Raw genomic sequence first — 21,349 nt, forward strand, 5'->3', positions numbered from 1 at the left:
CCTACCAAACATTTTAACAGTTTCCTGATTACTGTGTGCCAAGAATAAAATCAGGGTTTTCACACTAAGTGCGAAAACATGTGCACTACCTCCTCAAATACAAAGATGTCTCCTTAAAATTGTGCACAATGATTGCTCATACATTGTACTTTAAGCAGATGGTAAAATTAATTTATTGCATCATGTAATTGTTGTATTGGGATGGTCCCTAAAGGCTGCAACACTAAGAGCCAGTGCAGTCTTGCCTCCTAGTTTTAGAGTCATTGTGCTTCACAAAAGACTAAGCTGTAAATAAATTCCTACAGCAGTGGAGAAACCATTGATACCTGAGCATTGAAAATGTCCTTGGCAAATAGTGATGCATTTTATTGAACATATTATAGTAGACAGTATGTACATTCTTGACACTCAAGAAGTTGAGTGCTTTTTTTGTTTGTTGTTTCAGGTATGATCTGAAAGACACAGATGGTCTGTCTGTGGAAGAACTGAAAGAAATACCCTTCGTCAAAGTGGAGTGAGTCTGACTTTACTCTGTCTAATGTGTCTTTGCATGATTTGAGTAATCTACAAAAAGATGAAGATAATGCTAATGATTAAAATGATATTGATTATTTGAATAGTTGGTATAAGAATGCATAAATATGATAATGCTTATAATCAAAATATTAATGATGTTAATGGTTAAGAAAAGAACATCAGTAATAGTGGTAATAACAACACAGTAGGAACAATAGTGATACATTGTGGATGATTTTTCATTGTCACTTCAATGAAATATTGGGTGATTTTTTTGTATACATGCAGCATTGAAATATTGTTGGGCAAAAATGGTTTGTCTCTGTTGTGAGTGCATAGATTATTTATTGATACTATATTTAACACATATATTATAAGCTCTTGCTTGCACTGCTGAAGTCTATGGAACTATGAGTTTATAGTGTGTCTTCAGTATTTTAGTGAATTAATTTCTTTGGATGAGCTGGAAAGGAAAGGCCTTTGTTACTTCATATTCAGAGTTGAAAAGTTCTGTTTCAGCTGCATTCATCTTTCCTGTATAGATAATCTGTAAGCCAAATTGCTAGTATGCAGAAGAACTGACATCACAGTGCTTTAGTCAGCGCACATCAAGGTTTAATTAAATACATGTTACATGTGCAGAACCAAAGCGAGTTTGTTCAAACTGAAATACTCACCAAAACTGCGCCAGAAAGTGAAAGCAGCAAAGCAGAAAAGTCTGGGGTAAGTTATCATCTGTTGGAACTTGTTAATGTCATGACTGACACAGACATTCATGAATTGTTGTTGTTGTTTTTTACATCGTTTTTAATGTTTTTTACTTGATTTAGGTTTTCCAAGACTGAGCAAGACAGGGGTAAATTGGTGTTTTATATCACAATCAACAATCACGAAATACACACACACACACACACACACACACACACACAAAAAATTCTATATATATGTGTGTATATATATATACATGTATATATACACACACATATACATATATATCTATGAGATATCTTGCTACATTTATACCCATTTCTGCTTTCACTTATAGATGTGTACTTATCCCTCAGTATACACGTGTGTGCGCTTATGGGATAGGTTCAGACGACTTTCATATTAACATGTACAGTTATATTTCTATCTCTATTCATTGACATCTATTCATTGAGATTCCCTACATAGCAATATAGGCACACTTGCATTTGCGGCCTTCTGTTCACAATGCCCAGAACTCTCTGCCTCTTATTTCCTTTTTATATGTTGTTATTTTGGGTGCTCTTCAACTGGGGACAAGAACTGATCAGTTATTCAGCCCAGAATGGCCCCTTTGCAGTTCCGTGGCTATAAAGAGCATGATTTGTCAGTGCCATAGCGTCAGTGATTCATTCATAAGATGACGTGGAACAACTGGTGTCACTACTTTTCCTGAAACAAAAGTCAGAGAAACTGTGTATCTATCTATATGTATACTTGAGGGGGGGTGGGGGGGGTTCCTTAAGTACAAACATAAAAGCTCAGTCCAGGTTCAATGTAAAATGTATTATCAAACCCCAAAAAGTTTGATTTAACACATGCTCAAATTTACTTTTCTGTCTGTCTGTCTTTCTCACCCTTCACACACACATTCTTTCTCTCTCTCTCTCTCTCTATCTCTCCCTCTCCCCGTTTCTCTCTCTCTCTCCCTCCCTCTCTCTCTCTCTCTCTCTCTCTCTCTGTGTCTCTGTCTGTCTGTCTGTCTGTCTGTCAGTCTTCTCGTTTGATCTTGGCTGCTAATTTAACCTCTTAGTGGGCAAGTCTCTGACACTCGCTTTTCTGGTAATATTGGTCGCATATCAGTGTTCTTTTTCGCAGGGAGCTGGATCAGAATCGAAACCAGCTGACGAAGAAACCGAACTCTGGCCCTGTGGATGATGAGACTGAACAGGAAATGTCTGTTCAGTAAGTTCTTCTTTCTGTTTTTTTTTTTCTCCTTCAGAATCTGTGCTTCAGTTGCTTTTACTTGAAACAATAGACAGGACAAGATCAGTGGCAAGCACTGTTGCCAAAAGCATGAACAACCAGAAGAGGAAACAGAGAACTTCAGGCAGTTCAGAAAATTGGACTGTACCAATGGAAAAATATTGCTTTGTGCTTTTATCAGTTTCTTAATGCTATGCAGACTATGCTATCACTTATTCCTAAGTAAGTTGAATGCTATAATGCTGTTGTACCCATTGGTTAAGTTTTCACAGTTTTGAGGTTCTGTTGATGTCTTCAGTCTATGGAAGTCATGGTTATTTTTTTATCTTTCCATCCCATTCTTTCTCTTATTTATTTATCTCTGATGTTGTGGTTGTGAATATTGACATGGTTTGATGCTTATCCAGTAATTATTCCTGAAAGTTAATATGCTATTATGACAACATCAACAAAAAACCACAAAAAAACATACAAATCCAAAATTATTGAAATTGGTTGTTGGTTAGTTTAGTAATCTGTTCAGTGATGAAGTGATCTCAGTAATGCCAGTGCACTGACTTTTTTTTATTTTTCATTTTTTTACCTATCTTGTAGTATGAAAAAAAAATATTTAAAAAGATAATTTAAAAAAGGGTCTTAAAAAATGATGAATTTTCTTCTTTTTTTTGTTGTTGCCTGATCCTGGGATAAAAAGTCAGTACCAGCGGACTGAATAAGTGTCAGTGGGCTGATCATAACTAATCAGAATCTTCAATCCATGTTGCAGCTACCAAATATCTTCTCTTGTTTTTTTCTTCTCTTTTCTTCTGACTAGTTGAGTTCAGTGTATGTGCATTTGTGTATGTATATGTTTATCATTATTTGTGGATGTGTGTATGGTCAAACAATTTGTAGTTGAAAGTATGAAGATTATTCACTACAGTGTGCATTATTTCAGTTCTCAGCCACTGCCTACGAAAGGGTCGGGCAACAGAAACACTGTGGACTACAGTCAGAGCGAGGTAACTAACTTGACATTCCTTGGATTGAAGCAAATAGCAAATGATTTCCTCCTCACTCTTAGCTCTCTTTGCTCTTGGTCACCTTGATTCCCACCCATGTATTGCATTTGCCAGTGTACCTTTTTTGTATTTCTTATTTACTTTTCTTATTCCTTGTTTTTATTCTTTTTAAAAAAAAAATATTAATGAACACATGACCTCAGTATAATGACTGGAGATGACCCAGGGTGACACTGAGAAGATGTTTTGTTGGAGGCCATGGTATAATATTCAGGTAGCTCCTACTAGATGTGTGGATGGAACTGTGGATGGAATCTCATTTCTGATAGCACACTTTGGTGACATTCACATTATGACACACTCTCAGGCATACATGCACATGTACACAGGTTCATGTACAAGCACCGACACACATGTGCCTGCACACACACTCTCTTTCTCTCTTTTACTCTCCCTCGCTCACTCTTTGCACTTACACACATATCTATACACTCACTCTCTCTGTCACTCGCTCTCTGTCACTTTTCTGTCTCTCAGACTCAAGTACATGCAATGAGGACATTGTCCTATGGGGTGTGGTTAGTCTGTAAAGCATTTGCTAACCCATGTTAAAAGTTATGGAGGAAATTATCAGTGAGAAAAAAACAAATCATTTGCATTTTATTGACTGACAATGAGTAGGGAACAGAGAAAGAATTTGTGCCTGTCTCTTTGTCTCACAACCACCAGTGTTTTCTTTGCCAAGTTGATTGTCCTGATTTATCCTAAACGTTCACTTTATGCCTTTGTGTGTGTGCGTGCGTGCGTGTGTGTGTGCATGAGCATGTTTGTGCAAGCACGTGTGTGGTTGTAAAAGGATGTGTATTTGTGTATGCATGCAGGTGCAAGCACATTTTAGCTCAAAACACAGAAATGAACGAATATAAAGAATCAAGACTGATGTTTGTTTTTTTTTAGATGAATGGAAGTTTCTTGATCACAGATGGTGTTGCCTTTTAGATTAGATGGCGCAGAGCATTATACTGAGGTACATGTGTTCAGATCTCATGTGTATTGCTAGAGGAGTTTTGTAGTTAGTGACATGAAAAAACTGTCATCTCATGTATCATTCTATCAAATGCAGCCTGCCTCAGTTTTTCTTTTAGCCTGTGTGAAGGTGCTCATGCCAGTAGAAATGTCTCTTGCATTCCCTACAAAATTCAGTATTTGCAGTATAATTGTCATACAATTTGGGTTGGAAAAGAATGGAATAAAGAATGTTGAAACGGTTTCATAGAAAATTTGTTGTCAGAAGAAAGAACATCTGTCTCCAGTTACTGTATTTATTTGTAAGTCAAGAATCATTTTCCCTGTCTGTGTTAAAAAAAAGAAGTCTTTATTTAAAAGTAGAATACTAATGCGGCAATTTTAAGATTTTAGAGATGCTTATTAACATTCTGTTGAAAATTTGTAAGTAAATGCAAGGTTTTTATTCTGACCACCATTCAGAACAGGCTGAAAACATTTTTAGATAAGATAGAACAATGTGATGGTGGTTAAGATAGAACAATGTGATGGTGGTTAAGATAGAACAATGTGATGGTGGATAAGATAGAACAATGTGATGGTGGTTTTAGCTTACTCTGATAATGTGTATGATAATGAGGAAAGATAACTTTTGTTGTCCAGAAGATTTACCATTTCCACCATTAGTATTTTAAGTGTATGAGGAATGCTTCCAAGAATGTTTCTGCTAGTGAAACATGTATTGGATATGCAATGCATGCTCTGCTCAGTCTGTTAGTGAAAAAGTGGGGGTTTGGCTTATATGGTTGTTTTTTTTCTTTTTGGGTCACTAATATTTTTTTTTGTAATTAACAAATAACTTTTTAAAATGACAGTAATAAACATTGTAATGTTTTTTTGTTTTTTTTGTTTTTGTTTTTTTTTGTTTTTTTGCTGTAACCCACTTTGTAATTATAATGCTCCTGTTGAACTCCTGACAAGCTGCCTTGTCTGTCCCCCCTCTCCCCCCCTCCCTTGTTACTGACTGCAGTAAGGTGGTGATTATGTTTTGTTGGATTGGGTCAGAAGTGTCTATTGAGTCGTCATGACAGTTGCTAAACCATTGACTTCCTCCTCAGGTTGGTCATTCCAGAGTGTCACGACGACCTCTCTCATACCATCAGCCTCAGTCTCACACTTCCCCCACTGACAATGACTCAGCCCCCAGTGTCTCTGTCCGCCCACACTCACATCTTTCCAGCCCTCCTCCTTATGACTCTGATGCCGATAATCGCATGAAAGCCGGGCACAGCATCAAAGCCCCGAACTCAAACATTCCGTCTGAACTGTCATATCAGCCTTCACAGTCTTCCCACCTGGTGAGATCGCCTCAGGGACGATTTGGTGCTCTTAATTCAGAAAAACAGCATGACAGTGATTCAAGGTCATCTCATGTGAACCATGTGACCCAGATTTCGAGGTCACCTTCAGACAATTATGTGAGGCTGTCGGATGTGAGGTCACCCAAGGGTAGTTGGACAGCCCCCCAGTATGGCAGATCGCCCAGTGAGAAGCCGGCACCAGTGCAGACCTGCAGGTCCCCCCCAAAGCGTGTAGACCGTGGTCCCTCAGACTTGGAGTGCTCCCCGCAGCGCCCTGTTGCCTCCGCTTCTTCCTCTCGCTCTGACCGCACCCCTCATCGTGACACTGTCCACCATGCTCACCCTCGCTCGCAAGTATGCTGTCCCACTCCTCTCTTCTTCTCCTTCTGTGCGCAGGGTCAGTGAGAAATCCTCTTCATGGGTTGGGTTTTTTTTTTGTTTTTTTGTTTGTTTTTTTTGTGTTTTTTTGCAACAAGCGTATGGTTGACTTGCAGCATTTTCTGGTTTTTTGTTTGTTTTGTTTTCTCTGACATGTTTTGTTTGATCCAGTGTCATGCTTAACGTATTAGCATTGGATGATATTAGACATGATATGATGTCATATGGATACTTGTATAGCACCTATCCTTGGTCAAAAGAGCAAACCGGTAGGCCAAGGTTGCATCGCGTTGATGTGGTAAGTATATTTAACGAAATAAGGTGTTTATAGCACAGTGGCATCAGTTAGGGGGTTTGTGTTTTTGAATCCCCTCATTCTTGCTGTTTCAGTGGCATTGTGCTCACTCTGTTACTCTGAATACGCCCCGCACAGGCACACCTGGGTTCACAGCACCTGCACTGCAGCCCACAGACAGCTGTCATTGTTAGGTCAACAAGAGACCACACAACAGAGGAGACCCTGCAGTGCTGCGGAGTCATTTCAGTGATGTTGACTGGTGCCTGTTCTGATTCAGCCTTCCCAGGACACCAGGCTCCTTAAGGCTTTCACTTTCAACCATGGATATATCCGCGCTTTAGGGGTATTTGCATTATCAGCAGTCCAGCCACTCGTTTGCATACACTTCGTTGCAAATAGCGACTGCCTTGATGCATGTTTGAAGCAAAATCTCAGCAAGTTTTGGCTCGATTTTGATGGGTTTTTTATGTTTAGAAGACTATATATGTTGTTGAAGTGAAGAGGAAATACTCACTGATCCTGCATTCATCACTATTTTCCCCATTGGTTTCATTTTCTGCTTCCTTTTCTTTTCTTTCCATCTTTTTTTTTTTTTTTTTCACCTTTGCTTTATTTTTCCTGCTAGTTTTGTATGTGTGCGTGTGAAATATTGATTTTTCCCAAACTAACCATCAAATTCTTAGAAAGTGGATACTCCAAAGTGCAACTTAAAACAAACATTTTATTTAGTCTTGCATGATATGGTAAAGTAAGTAGAAGTTTAACCTGAATTCCCTCTATAGGTTTTCATAGCTTTGTTTAGAATGTTGGTCTGTTTTGCTCCCCCCCCCCCCCCTCCTCACCCCCATTTTTGAATAAAGAATAAAAAAAAAATAGGTTAAAGTTTGTGTTCTATGTGTATTTCATGATCCAGTATCTGTGGATGATGAGCAGATCTTGAGGAAAAAATCCTTACTAACTGATCATTGGTATATAATGAAATAATCATAAGCACATTATCAGATATTAAACTCATTAGAGTCACTATGACCATGTACATTTGTTTCAGTGCTATTGAGGATATGCATGCACATGTGTTTACATGTGTGTGTGTGTGCATGTTCATGCATGTTTTTGTTATTGTATGTGTTCGATAGAGCACGTGCAAACACTTGCATGTCAGTGTGTCATGCATGTATAAGCACATAATTGTAGACAATTGTTTGACACACAGATCTGTTTTGTACCAGCTTTTCATTTCCATAGAAAAGTAGTAAATGCTAATCGTGCTCAGGAAAGTTACCATGCATGGCTTCTTTTTTTTCTTTTAGTTTCTGTAATCAGTAATGTGCATGTCTCGTACATCTTTTACCAGCACATTGCCAAAGCAAGCAAGGGGTAACGGTTGCATGTGCTGTGTTAAAAAAATGAATAAATAAATAAAGCAAACTACAATAGAATCACCAGCTGCGGAATGCACAATGGGAAAGCTGTCATTCAGAAAGAATAATACTGCCATGCTTGCCCACACAGAGCGCTTACGACAGTGACATCAATACTCACTCTCAGCGGAGAAGAGATCGGCCTCAGGATCGAACCGAGGTGACAACGCAGGCTGACCCACCAAGGTACAGCAGCCGATACTGGCGAGAGCAAGATGACTTCGGTTATAACGGTGGGGTTCGAGCAGAGGCTGAGTATGAGCGTTTACACCCACACCCGGTGGTCGATTCATGGAGAGAGGGGTCAAGGTCAGGTCAGAGAGGTGAAGGATGGGTGAAGTCTGGATACCAATACAGGTAGAGTTGTATTTTGCTTTTTTTTTTTTACTGACAGTAAAACTTTGTTCTCTTCGTGAATGGTTACCATAATTGTGAAACATTTGTTCTGTTGGTAAATGGTTACTGGTATGGTGAAAGCTTGTTCATCTTGCTAGTGAAACATTGTTGTTTGTGAATGGTTACCATGATAGTGAAACGTTGTTGTGTTTGTGAATGGTTATCATGATAGTGAAATACTGTTCTATTTATCAATGGTTATCATGATAGTGAAATACTGTTCTATTTATCAGTGGTTACCATGATAGTGAAACGTTGTTGTGTTTGTGAATGGTTACCATGATAGTGAAACATTGTTGTGTTTGTGAATGGTTACCATGATAGTGAAACATTGTTGTGTTTGTGAATGGTTACCATGATAGTGAAACGTTGTTGTGTTTGTGAATGGTTACCATGATAGTGAAATACTGTTCTATTTATCAATGGTTATCATGATAGTGAAATACTGTTCTATTTATCAATGGTTATCATGGTAGTGAAATACTGTTCTATTTATCAATGGTTATCATGATAGTGAAATACTGTTCTATTTATCAGTGGTTATCATGATAGTGAAACATTGTTGTGTTTATCAATGGTTATCATGATAGTGAAATACTGTTCTATTTATCAATGGTTATCATGATAGTGAAATACTGTTCTGTTTATCAATGGTTATCATGATAATGAAATACTGTTCTATTTATCAATGGTTATCATGATAATGAAATACTGTTCTATTTATCAATGGTTATCATGATAGTGAAATACTGTTCTATGTATCAATGGTTATCATAATAGTGAAACATTGTTCTTTTTGATTTTAGCATGCACCTATAAAATGCATGCAGTCACACACACTCGCACATGCACACACACACACACACACACACACACACACACACACACAGATATATATGGCAGATATATCAAATTTCATTGGCAACACACCTGTGCACTGTGGCTTGCCCTGTTAACACCGGTCACCCCAGTGTGTGATGTGACTTTCAGAGAGGATTCCTCACAGCAGTCGCACTATGCGGGTCCACCGCACACCTCCCAGGGGGCGCCCTTGTACGAGGATCGTCGCCCAGGCAACACCAGCTACAGCAGTGTCACGTCACCCCCCCAGTCGTACCATCACCACCACCACCACCATCAGCACCTTCACCCCCCACCTGTGTCGTCATATGCCAGCACTCAGTCGTACAACTACGCACCTAGTTATTCTTCGCCACTCTCCAACAGCCACCACGACCAGGGTCAGAGGCCCAGGTCATACGGACAGCAGCAGGACGAAAGGCCAAGGTCAGCATTGCACCAGTATGAAGAGTACAGAGTGCGGGAGGAGCAAGACAGGTCAAAGTCGTATGGTTCAGAGGAAGGTCAGGTGACGAGGTACCAAGGTGAAGGTGACAGGTCCAGATCGTCGTTTCGTGACGTGCGACCTCGCCACCCAAGGTCCCCTTACCCAGAAGAGACGCCACAGCAGCACTACGATTACCAACGGCAGACAGGGTGAGTGGCTGGCTCTGCCTTTCTGCAACTGTCTGCTTCCAAACGGCCAGAAAATTCAGTTCAATTCTGTTCATTTCGAATCAATTTATTGTCTGCTTTAAACAGTTAAAACAAACTTTTCTTACAGCTCACTAAAATGCTCATCAGCAGATGAGTAAGTGACACAGAAACAAGCATCAAATAAACTACACCGTCCTCTTATCATCTTGCCCACACCAGTCATCAGGTAAAAGAAGAAATTTTAGGTGAGGAAAGTGTAACTATATAAGGCACAAGTGAAATGAATTCATATATGAATAACCTGTACACCCTTCCTTGATTACTGTGTAATATCAATGATCAGAAGACAATCATGTAAAAAAAATATAACAATCTGATACACAAGTGAAATGAAAAAAAATAGATAACCCCAAACAAAAAACAAACCTAAACTACTACTACTTCTGTGTTCGTGAGCTGCAACTCCCACGTTCACTCGTATGTATACGAGTGGACTTTTACGTGTATGACCGCTTTTACCCCGCCATGTAGGCAGCTATACTCTGCTTTCAGGGGTGTGTAAGCTGGGTGTGTTCTTGTTTCCATAATCCACCGAACACTGACATGGATTACAGGATCTTTAACGTGCGCATTTGATCTTCTGCTTGCATATACACACGAAGAGTCTTCAGGCATTAGCAGGTCTGCACATATGTTGACCTGGGAGATCATAAAAATCTCCACCCTTTACCCACAGTGATTCAAACCCGGAACCCTCAGATTGAAAGTCCAGTGCTTTAACCACTCGGCTGTTGCACCCGTCAAACCTAAAACAAAAACCAAAAAAGCCCAATAACAAGTATTATCAGTAGGACATATGGATGAGGTACATTTTCTTAAGCAGGTGTCGTGTAGCTTTGCACAACTTTTGATGCCTCTTTGACACTGAAACATATATATATGTATTAATGTACACATGCATGCATGTATGTATGAATGTATATATATATATATAAACTATTGATACATAACTAGATATACACAAATATCTGACCTTTTAACAGAAATACTGTTTTGCATTCTTGTTTGTTCATTCAGCTGGCAACTGTCTGTCTCTGCCTGCCTAGCAGTGTTGGTCAGGGTGTTTGAACAACACTTTCACAAACTGATCTGTAGTAGAGTGGATACCTGTGGTCTGTGTGATGCCAGCCTGGTCAGGGTGTCTGAACAACACTTTCACAAACTGATCTGTAGTAGAGTGGATACCTGTGGTCTGTGTGATGCCAGCCTGGTCAGGGTGTCTGAACAACACTTTCACAAACTGATCTGTAGTAGAGTGGATACCTGTGGTCTGTGTGATGCCAGCCTGGTCAGGGTGTCTGAACAACACTTTCACAAACTGATCTGTAGTAGAGTGGATACCTGTGGTCTGTGTGATGCCAGCCTGGTCAGGGTGTCTGAACAACACTTTCACAAACCGATCTGTAGTAGAGTGGATACCTGTGGTCTGTGTGATCCCAGCCTGGTCAGGGTGTTTGAACAACACTTTCACAAACTGATCTGTAGTAGAGTGGATACCTGTGGTCTGTGTGATGCCAGCCTGGTCAGGGTGTTTGAACAACACTTTCACAAACTGATCTGTAGTAGAGTGGATACCTGTGGTCTGTGTGATGCCAGCCTGGTCAGGGTGTCTGAACAACACTTTCACAAACTGATCTGTAGTAGAGTGGATACCTGTGGTCTGTGTGATCCCAGCCTGGTCAGGGTGTTTGAACAACACTTTCACAAACTGATCTGTAGTAGAGTGGATACCTGTGGTCTGTGTGATGCCAGCCTGGTCAGGGTGTTTGAACAACACTTTCACAAACTGATCTGTAGTAGAGTGGATACCTGTGGTCTGTGTGATCCCAGCCTGGTCAGGGTGTCTGAACAACACTTTCACAAACTGATCTGTAGTAGAGTGGATACCTGTGGTCTGTGTGATGCCAGCCTGGTCAGGGTGTTTGAACAACACTTTCACAAACTGATCTGTAGTAGAGTGGATACCTGTGGTCTGTGTGATGCCAGCCTGGTCAGGGTGTCTGAACAACACTTTCACAAACCGATCTGTAGTAGAGTGGATACCTGTGGTCTGTGTGATCCCAGCCTGGTCAGGGTGTTTGAACAACACTTTCACAAACTGATCTGTAGTAGAGTGGATACCTGTGGTCTGTGTGATGCCAGCCTGGTCAGGGTGTCTGAACAACACTTTCACAAACCGATCTGTAGTAGAGTGGATACCTGTGGTCTGTGTGATCCCAGCCTGGTCAGGGTGTTTGAACAACACTTTCACAAACTGATCTGTAGTAGAGTGGATACCTGTGGTCTGTGTGATCCCAGCCTGGTCAGGGTGTTTGAACAACACTTTCACAAACTGATCTGTAGTAGAGTGGATACCTGTGGTCTGTGTGATGCCAGCCTGGTCAGGGTGTCTGAACAACACTTTCACAAACTGATCTGTAGTAGAGTGGATACCTGTGGTCTGTGTGATGCCAGCCTGGTCAGGGTGTTTGAACAACACTTTCACAAACTGATCTGTAGTAGAGTGGATACCTGTGGTCTGTGTGATGCCAGCCTGGTCAGGGTGTTTGAACAACACTTTCACAAACTGATCTGTAGTAGAGTGGATACCTGTGGTCTGTGTGATCCCAGCCTGGTCAGGGTGTCTGAACAACACTTTCACAAACTGATCTGTAGTAGAGTGGATACCTGTGGTCTGTGTGATGCCAGCCTGGTCAGGGTGTTTGAACAACACTTTCACAAACTGATCTGTAGTAGAGTGGATACCTGTGGTCTGTGTGATCCCAGCCTGGTCAGGGTGTCTGAACAACACTTTCACAAACCGATCTGTAGTAGATCGGTTTGTGAAAGTGTGTCAGGTCAGGTCATTAGATCTGCTACTGGTAACCTGTAATCCAGTACAACCTGTTCAGGGTCGGGTTGCCGACGACTAAACCGGCACTTCCACCGCTCCCTTCTGGGACTGGTGAGGCGGGTGGCTAGACACCCTTATGGAGATCCATAAAAGGGCGTCGGCTCAGGAGAGCCACCGACGGCCATCTAGCTCCACTGTGCTGTGTACATGCCACACGCAGTTGGCCCCCGGGGTGTGTCTACCCATGTATGCGAAGTCTGGATCCGGCAGAATCTGCGGAAGAAACCTACCGGTTCAACGGAGAGGAAGGCGGTTACAGCAACGCACTGTGGAGTGCAGAGAGCAAGATGAGACACCGAAAGGATATCTTGGTCATCCACTGCATCCGTGCTCATCCTCCAGTCGTCTCGACTTAGTCTTGCCACTGGAAATTGGTGGACCCGGACGAGAGAGTGAGGTCGACGTTGCGCAACTCCTCTTCACTTTAAACAAACTCATCGCGCAAGTCATCAGTCATCCAAAATGACCTTTCATCCTTCATCATTTCATCACCCCCAAGTCCTGTGGCGACAGGCGAGCGACGAAACGACAGGTGTGGGTACACTGGCAGTCGCAGCCGCAGACCTGCACGCAGGCGGCTCAGGCCATAGGGTCGTTCTTCGTCGACAGGAGCAGCGATGGAGCTCGGCAGCCGTCTGAGCGTCTGAGCAGCCCTCTTTAGGAATGCACTGCTCACCTCCCTGGCATGAGGAAGGGGCTAGAAAAGGTGCCCTAAAAATTGCCTGCTCCATATCACCCTGGCCAGCATACCGCGGCTGGCGGGGACCCTACATCAGCGGTCGAAACAACAAGAAAGAAAAGAAAAAAACAAGGATCGTTCCTCTCACCATTGGTGCTTGGAACATAAGGACTCTCCTGGACAGAGATAACGCAGACAGACCCCAAAGGAGAACAGCACTAGTTGCATCCGAACTCGCCAGATACAACATCGACATCGCAGCCTTGAGTGAGACTCGGCTTGCAGGCGAAGGCGAGCTCTGTGAACGGGGATCTGGTTACACCTTCTTCTGGAGTGGACGAGGAAGCAAAGAGCGACGTGAGGCTGGCGTTGGTTTTGCAGTAAAAACAGCACTTGTCAGCAAGCTAGCTGGAATCCCAAAGGGAGTCAACGATAGGCTTATGACCATGAAACTCCCACTGGCATCTGGCCAGAAGCACCTCACCATTGTCAGTGCCTACGCCCCAACCATGACCAACCCGGATGAAGTGAAGGCGAAGTTCTACGAGGACCTTCACTCTGTCATTGCTGCCATCCCTAAAGCAGACAAGCTCATCATTCTTGGGGACTTCAATGCTAGAGTTGGCTCTGACTACATCTCCTGGGATGGAGTGATTGGAAAGCACGGTGTGGGCCACTGCAACCCAAATGGATTGCTTTTGCTTCAGACCTGTGCAGAGCACGAACTGCTGATAACCAACACAGTTTTCTGCCTCCCTACCCGTAACAGGACGTCATGGATGCACCCTCGCTCAAAGCATTGGCATCTCATCGATTATGTCATCGTCAGGAAAAGGGATAGGCAAGACGTACGTGTAACAAAGACCATGTGCGGCGCCGAGTGCTGGACAGACCATCGCCTTGTAGTCTCGAAGCTGAATATTCGAATCCAACCCAAGAGACGCCCCCAAGGCCAGAAGGCTCCAAAACGGCTCAACATCGCTAAGCTGAAAAGCAACACCATCAAACAGTCCTTTGTGGAGCTGCTGGAAGATCGTCTGGAATCCGCCTCTCTGGACAACCAGAATGTGGAGTCTGACTGGAGGACCCTGCGTGAGCTGATCTATAGTACAGCTTCAGAGACCCTGGGACCCATGACCAGAAAGCACAAAGACTGGTTTGATGAAAACTGTGATGAAATCAAGCAGCTTCTGGATGAGAAACGCCGTCTGCATCAAGCCCACCTGAGCAACCCAAAGTCCACATCAAAAAAGGATGCATACAATGCCATCCGCAGGACTGTACAGCAAAAGTTACGCCAGATGCAGGATAAGTGGCTGAGTGACAAAGCTGATGAGATCCAGGGATATGCTGACAGGCACGATATGAAGAGGTTCTATGATGCCTTAAAAGAAGTCTACGGCCCCACATCCTCAGGATCATCCCCCCTCCTCAGTGCAGATGGGAATACCTTGATCACCGAGAAGGAGAACATTCTCGAACGGTGGGCTGAGCACTTCAACAGTGTCTTAAATCGCCCTTCCTCCATAAATGATGAAGCCATAGACCGTCTCCCACAAGTCCCCACCAACGAAGCACTGGACGATCCGCCAACACTTCTTGAGACCCAGAAAGCAATCCGTCTGCTATCCAGTGGCAAAGCACCTGGCTCAGACTCCATACCAGCAGAGGTCTACAAGGATGGAGGCACTGTGCTGACTGAGAAGCTTCATCAGCTGTACTCACTCATGTGGAAAGAAGAGACGATCCCCCAGGATTTCAAAGATGCATCTATCATTCACTTGTACAAGCGAAAGGGGAACCGGCAAGCCTGTGATAACCATCGGGGCATTTCCTTGCTCTCCATCGCAGGCAAGATACTTGCCAGGATCCTACTTAACCGCCTCACAGCACACCTTGACCAAGGTCATTTGCCTGAGAGCCAATGTGGATTCCGGAAAGAGCGCGGAACCACTGACATGGTGTTTGCTGCAAGGCAGCTGCAAGAGAAATGTCAGGAGCAAAATGCTGATCTGTTCTCCACCTATGTCGACCTCACTAAGGCCTTCGACACCGTGAGTAGAGAGGGACTGTGGAAGATCATGGCCAAGTACGGATGCCCTCGGAAATTTATTTCCTTGGTCAGCCAATTCCATGAAGGCATGCAGGCTCGAGTCCAGGACAGTGGTGAAACATCTGCTCCTTTTGCTGTCACAAATGGTGTCAAGCAAGGCTGCGTCCTGGCTCCAACGCTGTTCAGCCTCATGTTCTCTGCAATGCTTACTGATGCCTTCAGAGATGGCGATGTTGGAATCGGCCTAAAGTACCGAACAGATGGCAAGCTGTTTAACCTCAGAAGGCTTCAAGCAAAAACGAAGGTCATGACAGACATCATCAGAGACTTTTTGTTTGCTGATGATTGTGCCCTCAACGCTGGATCTGAAGCTGACATGCAACTCAGCGTCGACAAGTTTGCCACTGCCAGCAGGAACTTCGGCCTTACCATCAGCACGAGGAAAACTGAAGTTCTCCATCAGCCAGCCCCAGGGAAACCCTACGTTGAGCCCAACATCACAGTCAACGGTCAGAGACTCAGTGCGGTGGAGCGGTTCACATACCTTGGCAGCACACTGTCACGAAATGCGACCATCGACGATGAAGTGAACGTCAGGATTGCAAGAGCAAGCGCAACTTTTGGTAGACTCAATGCAAATGTCTGGAACAGAAGAGGCATTAGTCTTGAGACCAAGCTAAAGGTCTACAGAGCAGTAGTTCTCCCCACACTACTGTACGCCTGCGAAACTTGGACAGTGTACCAACGACATGCCAAGAAGCTGAACCACTTCCACACAACATGCCTAAGGAAGCTACTGAACATCAAGTGGCAAGACAAGACCCCAGACACAGAGGTGCTCGCAAAAGCCACCCTTCCCAGCATCTTCACCATCCTGATGCAGTCCCAGCTTCGCTGGGCTGGACACGTGGCGCGCATGCCAGACCATCGGCTGCCCAAAAGGCTCTTCTATGGCGAGCTGCAACAAGGGAAGAGATCACATGGAGGTCAGAAGAAGCGCTTCAGAGATACTCTGAAAGTCTCTCTGAAAGCGTTTGATATCAACCCTGACTCCTGGGAGGAATCTGCAGTGGACCGTGACAAATGGCGCGCTGCTGTGCACAAAGGCGCCAGGTTGTGCGAGGCCAACAGGACTGCTGCAGCTGTTGAGAAGAGGCAGGCCAGAAAGTCACGGGCAAACAAGCTCCCTGACAATGACATGCCTGTCTTTGTCTGCCCCAACTGTCAGCGAACATTTCGTGCGCAGATTGGACTATTCAGCCATCTGCGCACTCACAGATAGATTCATGAGCATCCTTCCCCCCACCCCACCACCACCCTCCCCCCATCCCCCATCCCCCATCTGGATGACAACGATGGTCATCATCGATCTCGATGGACACACCACCACCACCACCATAGAGTGGATACCTGTGGTCTGTGTGATGCCAGCCTGGTCAGGGTGTTTGAACAACACTTTCACAAACTGATCTGTAGTAGAGTGGATACCTGTGGTCTGTGTGATCCCAGCCTGGTCAGGGTGTTTGAACAACACTTTCACAAACTGATCTGTAGTAGAGTGGATACCTGTGGTCTGTGTGATGCCAGCCTGGTCAGGGTGTCTGAACAACACTTTCACAAACTGATCTGTAGTAGAGTGGATACCTGTGGTCTGTGTGATCCCAGCCTGGTCAGGGTGTCTGAACAACACTTTCACAAACTGATCTGTAGTAGAGTGGATACCTGTGGTCTGTGTGATGCCAGCCTGGTCAGGGTGTTTGAACAACACTTTCACAAACTGATCTGTAGTAGAGTGGATACCTGTGGTCTGTGTGATCCCAGCCTGGTCAGGGTGTCTGAACAACACTTTCACAAACTGATCTGTAGTAGAGTGGATACCTGTGGTCTGTGTGATGCCAGCCTGGTCAGGGTGTTTGAACAACACTTTCACAAACTGATCTGTAGTAGAGTGGATACCTGTGGTCTGTGTGATCCCAGCCTGGTCAGGGTGTCTGAACAACACTTTCACAAACCGATCTGTAGTAGAGTGGATACCTGTGGTCTGTGTGATCCCAGCCTGGTCAGGGTGTTTGAACAACACTTTCACAAACTGATCTGTAGTAGAGTGGATACCTGTGGTCTGTGTGATGCCAGCCTGGTCAGGGTGTCTGAACAACACTTTCACAAACTGATCTGTAGTAGAGTGGATACCTGTGGTCTGTGTGATGCCAGCCTGGTCAGGGTGTTTGAACAACACTTTCACAAACTGATCTGTAGTAGAGTGGATACCTGTGGTCTGTGTGATGCCAGCCTGGTCAGGGTGTCTGAACAACACTTTCACAAACTGATCTGTAGTAGAGTGGATACCTGTGGTCTGTGTGATCCCAGCCTGCCACACTGCACTCTCTGCAGCAGTCAGCAAGGCATGAATAAGATAAGATAAGATAAGAATAACTTTATTATCTCCAACTGGAGAAATTTGGTCAGGTGCATTATCACAACATAGACAAGTAAACAACATGGGGACCATAACTGTAAAAGTCAACAACAGCTTTTTACGAATATTACAAAGATACAAATGTAAAAAATATCACATACACCGTTTCATGCATACATCCACACACTGCAGGAAATAACTAGTATTCTTACTGTAAAAACAGAAAGAATTAAGAAACATTATTTGAATATAATTATAAACATAACCTACTATACTGCACATTGATTATAACAGACAGATAAGATAAGAATAAAGATAAATTGCAGAAAACCGCAACCAGACAATCAGCACACACCCGCACCCACACCCCCCACACCCCCCACACCCCCACCCCCACCCACCCCACACACACGGATTACTTGATTAAACAAGAGTAATAAACATATGTTCTCAAATAAAAGCATTTCACATATTCGCTTTTAAAAACATTGCAATTAATTATTACATCGTAATTATTAAACAGAAATATATTTAGAATATGGACGTTAGCATGAGACATATTCCATTGTACATTCATCCTGCATATTGCACATTATTCCTCCTACATATTGCACATTATTCCTCCTACATATTGCACATTATTCTTCCTACATATTGCACATTCACCACAGTCCCACACTGTTGACATACGTCTTGAATAATTTGAATTCAGTTCTCAGCACATGACACTAAGTGCTGTACCACTGTGAGTATTGTTGGCTATTTGTTGTTGTTTTTATTGTGTATAGTGGATTTTGTTTGTTTTTGATGATTTAACCCTTTGACTGATAGCGATGAATCAGCTTGTCTGTGAAGGGCTGTTGCCTGAGATATGATTGAAGATACAGGTCAGGATGTTGGTCACATTTCTTTAGTTGGACAACTTCTTCTTGGGACTGCTTTTTGTTGTTGTTGGCAAAATAGATTACAGCTTTTAAAAGTAAGCAAGAAGTAGTTCTTGCACTTCAAAATAACATACCACGCTATTCCTTTCGATCAAGGTTCTTAACCCAAGGGGTTAAAACACGTACTGTTCACCTTGTTCAGATACCAACAGGCCGCACCATACCAGAACTCCACCCACCAGTACAGACACCCCTCCCCCCAACCGCACAACTCCAGAACACATGGCACCCCACCAAGGTCACAAGGGACACCACCCAGGCATCAGGGGCCACCACCCCAGTACCCGGGTACACCTCCCAGATACCAGGGAACACCGTCCAAGCAGTCGGTCTCCAGCACGCCCCCTCGCCAGAATGTGGACCCCAGATACTCCCAGGGCCGTCTGTCTGTCCATGCCAGGGAGCATGTGAGCTTCATTCTTTACCTGTTGGCTTCACCCATTAATCAGATAGAGAATTATCACCTATCGGGGGAGGGAGACTTGGTTGTCTGCTTATTACTAGATAAAGACTTGTTACCTGTCTTCTAGATGGAGACTTACACATCTCATTATAACTAGATAGAGACTTACCTATTTACCTATTTATGAGATATATATATATATATATATATATATTTTTTTTTTTTTTTTTTTTTTTTTAAAAACACTATATGATAGTATTTTCTTCAAAGAGTATACATAAACACTGACAAGATCTCTTCACAGAAGTTATGTCATTCATTTGTGGCAAGGGATTTTTGTATTTTGCACACCCCCTGAGATAGAGACGTTTTAATCTACTTATCACTAGACAAGAGACTAACCTATGTACCAGATTGAGACTTGTTTATCTAAGTTTTGACTAGTTTGAGTTTATCAAGGACGTGGTCACCATGTTTTGACAGATCCATGTACACTACACCATATCTCCTAGGCAGATGCCTGACCAGCAGCATAACCCAGTGCACTGATTCAGTCCTTGACAGCATGTATATTTGACTATCTATCAGAGCAGATTGTATCTCCAGAATTCTGGCATAGGACAGCCCTTTTGTTGCTGTGGCTTGACTAAATAAAACCTTGCGTATTCACTTGACAGAGATTGACTTTCTACTATATAAAGGTACTAGACAGGGACTTGGGTATTTACTTATTAGTAAACAGAGACTTGCTTATTTGTCTACTGGATGAAAACTACACATCTACTAAAAAACTAGACAGGTACTCAATTCCTTATTTATTAGACGGATACTTGTGCATGTGCTTATTACTAGATAAAGCCTTACTTATCTTTCTTCTTGATGGAGACTTTGGTATCTGTTTATCACTACAGACTATCTTCCTGTTTATCACTAGAGACTATCTTGCCTACGTACTCATTGCTAGAGAGAGAGTTTTATAGAACTGGTAGAGGAAAGACAGTAGAACCCACAAAGGCTGCTATCGAGAAGAATGTTTGGTAATGATTTAGTGCTGTGTATTATTTCTATGTTTGTATTTTGTTAGAGTAAAGAAAAAAAAACCAACCATTGATGGCAATGCTGTCAGATGTTTAAAGCTTTTGATTTTCAATTTAAGGGAGGTGGGTTGGGGAGGGAGGCCGTGGTTACCACAGTGCTAATTACTACATCCAAGTCTGTGTACTGGTCCAGGTTCTCAATTCTTGCTTTGTGTGTGCATCAGTCATTTGGTTGAGATGGTAAAGCGAGGTGTTGTGTGTAGCATTAATGCTCTTAGCGCACACTAAAGCGAGGTGTTGTGTGTAGCATTCATCCTCTTAGCGCACACAAAAGCCAGGTGTCGTGTGTAGCATTCATGCTCTAAGCGCACACAAAAGCCAGGTGTCGTGTGTAACATTAATGCTCTTAGCGCACACAAAAAATAACCCACAGTAACAAAATAGTTGTCCCCGACTAAATTCTGCAGAAAAATCCACTTTGATTGAAAAACAAGTACACTTGCAGACAGAAAAAAGGGGGAAAGGGGAGGTGTTTCACTGTGATGTGCTCTCCGGGGAAAAGGGGAGGTGTTTCAACATGATGTGCTCTCCGGGGAAAAGGGGAGGTGTTTCAGTGTGATGTGCTCTCCGGGGAAAAGGGGAGGTGTTTCAATGTGATGTGCTGTCCGGGGAAAAGGGGACGTGTTTCAACGTGATGTGCTCTCCGGGGAAAAGGGGAGGTGTTTCAATGTGATGTGCTCTCCGGGGAAAAGGGGAGGTGTTTCAGTGTGATGTGCTCTCCGGGGAAAAGGGGAGGTGTTTCAATGTGATGTGCTGTCCGGGGAAAAGGGGAGGTGTTTCAATGTGATGTGCTCTCCGGGGAAAAGGGGAGGTGTTTCAATGTGATGTGCTCTCCGGGGAAAAGGGGAGGTGTTTCAGTGTGATGTGCTGTCCGGGGAAAAGGGGAGGTGTTTCAATGTGATGTGCTCTCCGGGGAAAAGGGGAGGTGTTTCAGTGTGATGTGCTCTCCGGGGGAAAGGGGAGGTGTTTCAGTGTGAT

General features: G+C 43.3%; 1 protein-coding gene across 1 annotated transcript in view; it reads left to right on the top strand.

The window, feature by feature from the left end:
• The window catches only part of LOC143282312 (uncharacterized), a 43,262-nt gene that overhangs the window by 10,065 nt on the left and 11,848 nt on the right, over positions 1–21,349 (top strand). The window contains exons 4-11 of the mRNA XM_076587913.1: positions 446–514; positions 1,159–1,239; positions 2,362–2,448; positions 3,407–3,470; positions 5,594–6,190; positions 8,025–8,290; positions 9,320–9,826; positions 19,014–19,278. Coding sequence (XP_076444028.1) covers positions 446–514; positions 1,159–1,239; positions 2,362–2,448; positions 3,407–3,470; positions 5,594–6,190; positions 8,025–8,290; positions 9,320–9,826; positions 19,014–19,278 — 1,936 coding nt within the window. The remainder of the gene's footprint in view (positions 1–445; positions 515–1,158; positions 1,240–2,361; positions 2,449–3,406; positions 3,471–5,593; positions 6,191–8,024; positions 8,291–9,319; positions 9,827–19,013; positions 19,279–21,349) is intronic.

Source organism: Babylonia areolata, chromosome 5 (genome assembly GCF_041734735.1).
Source record: "Babylonia areolata isolate BAREFJ2019XMU chromosome 5, ASM4173473v1, whole genome shotgun sequence".
NCBI classification, from domain to species: domain Eukaryota; kingdom Metazoa; phylum Mollusca; class Gastropoda; order Neogastropoda; family Buccinidae; genus Babylonia; species Babylonia areolata.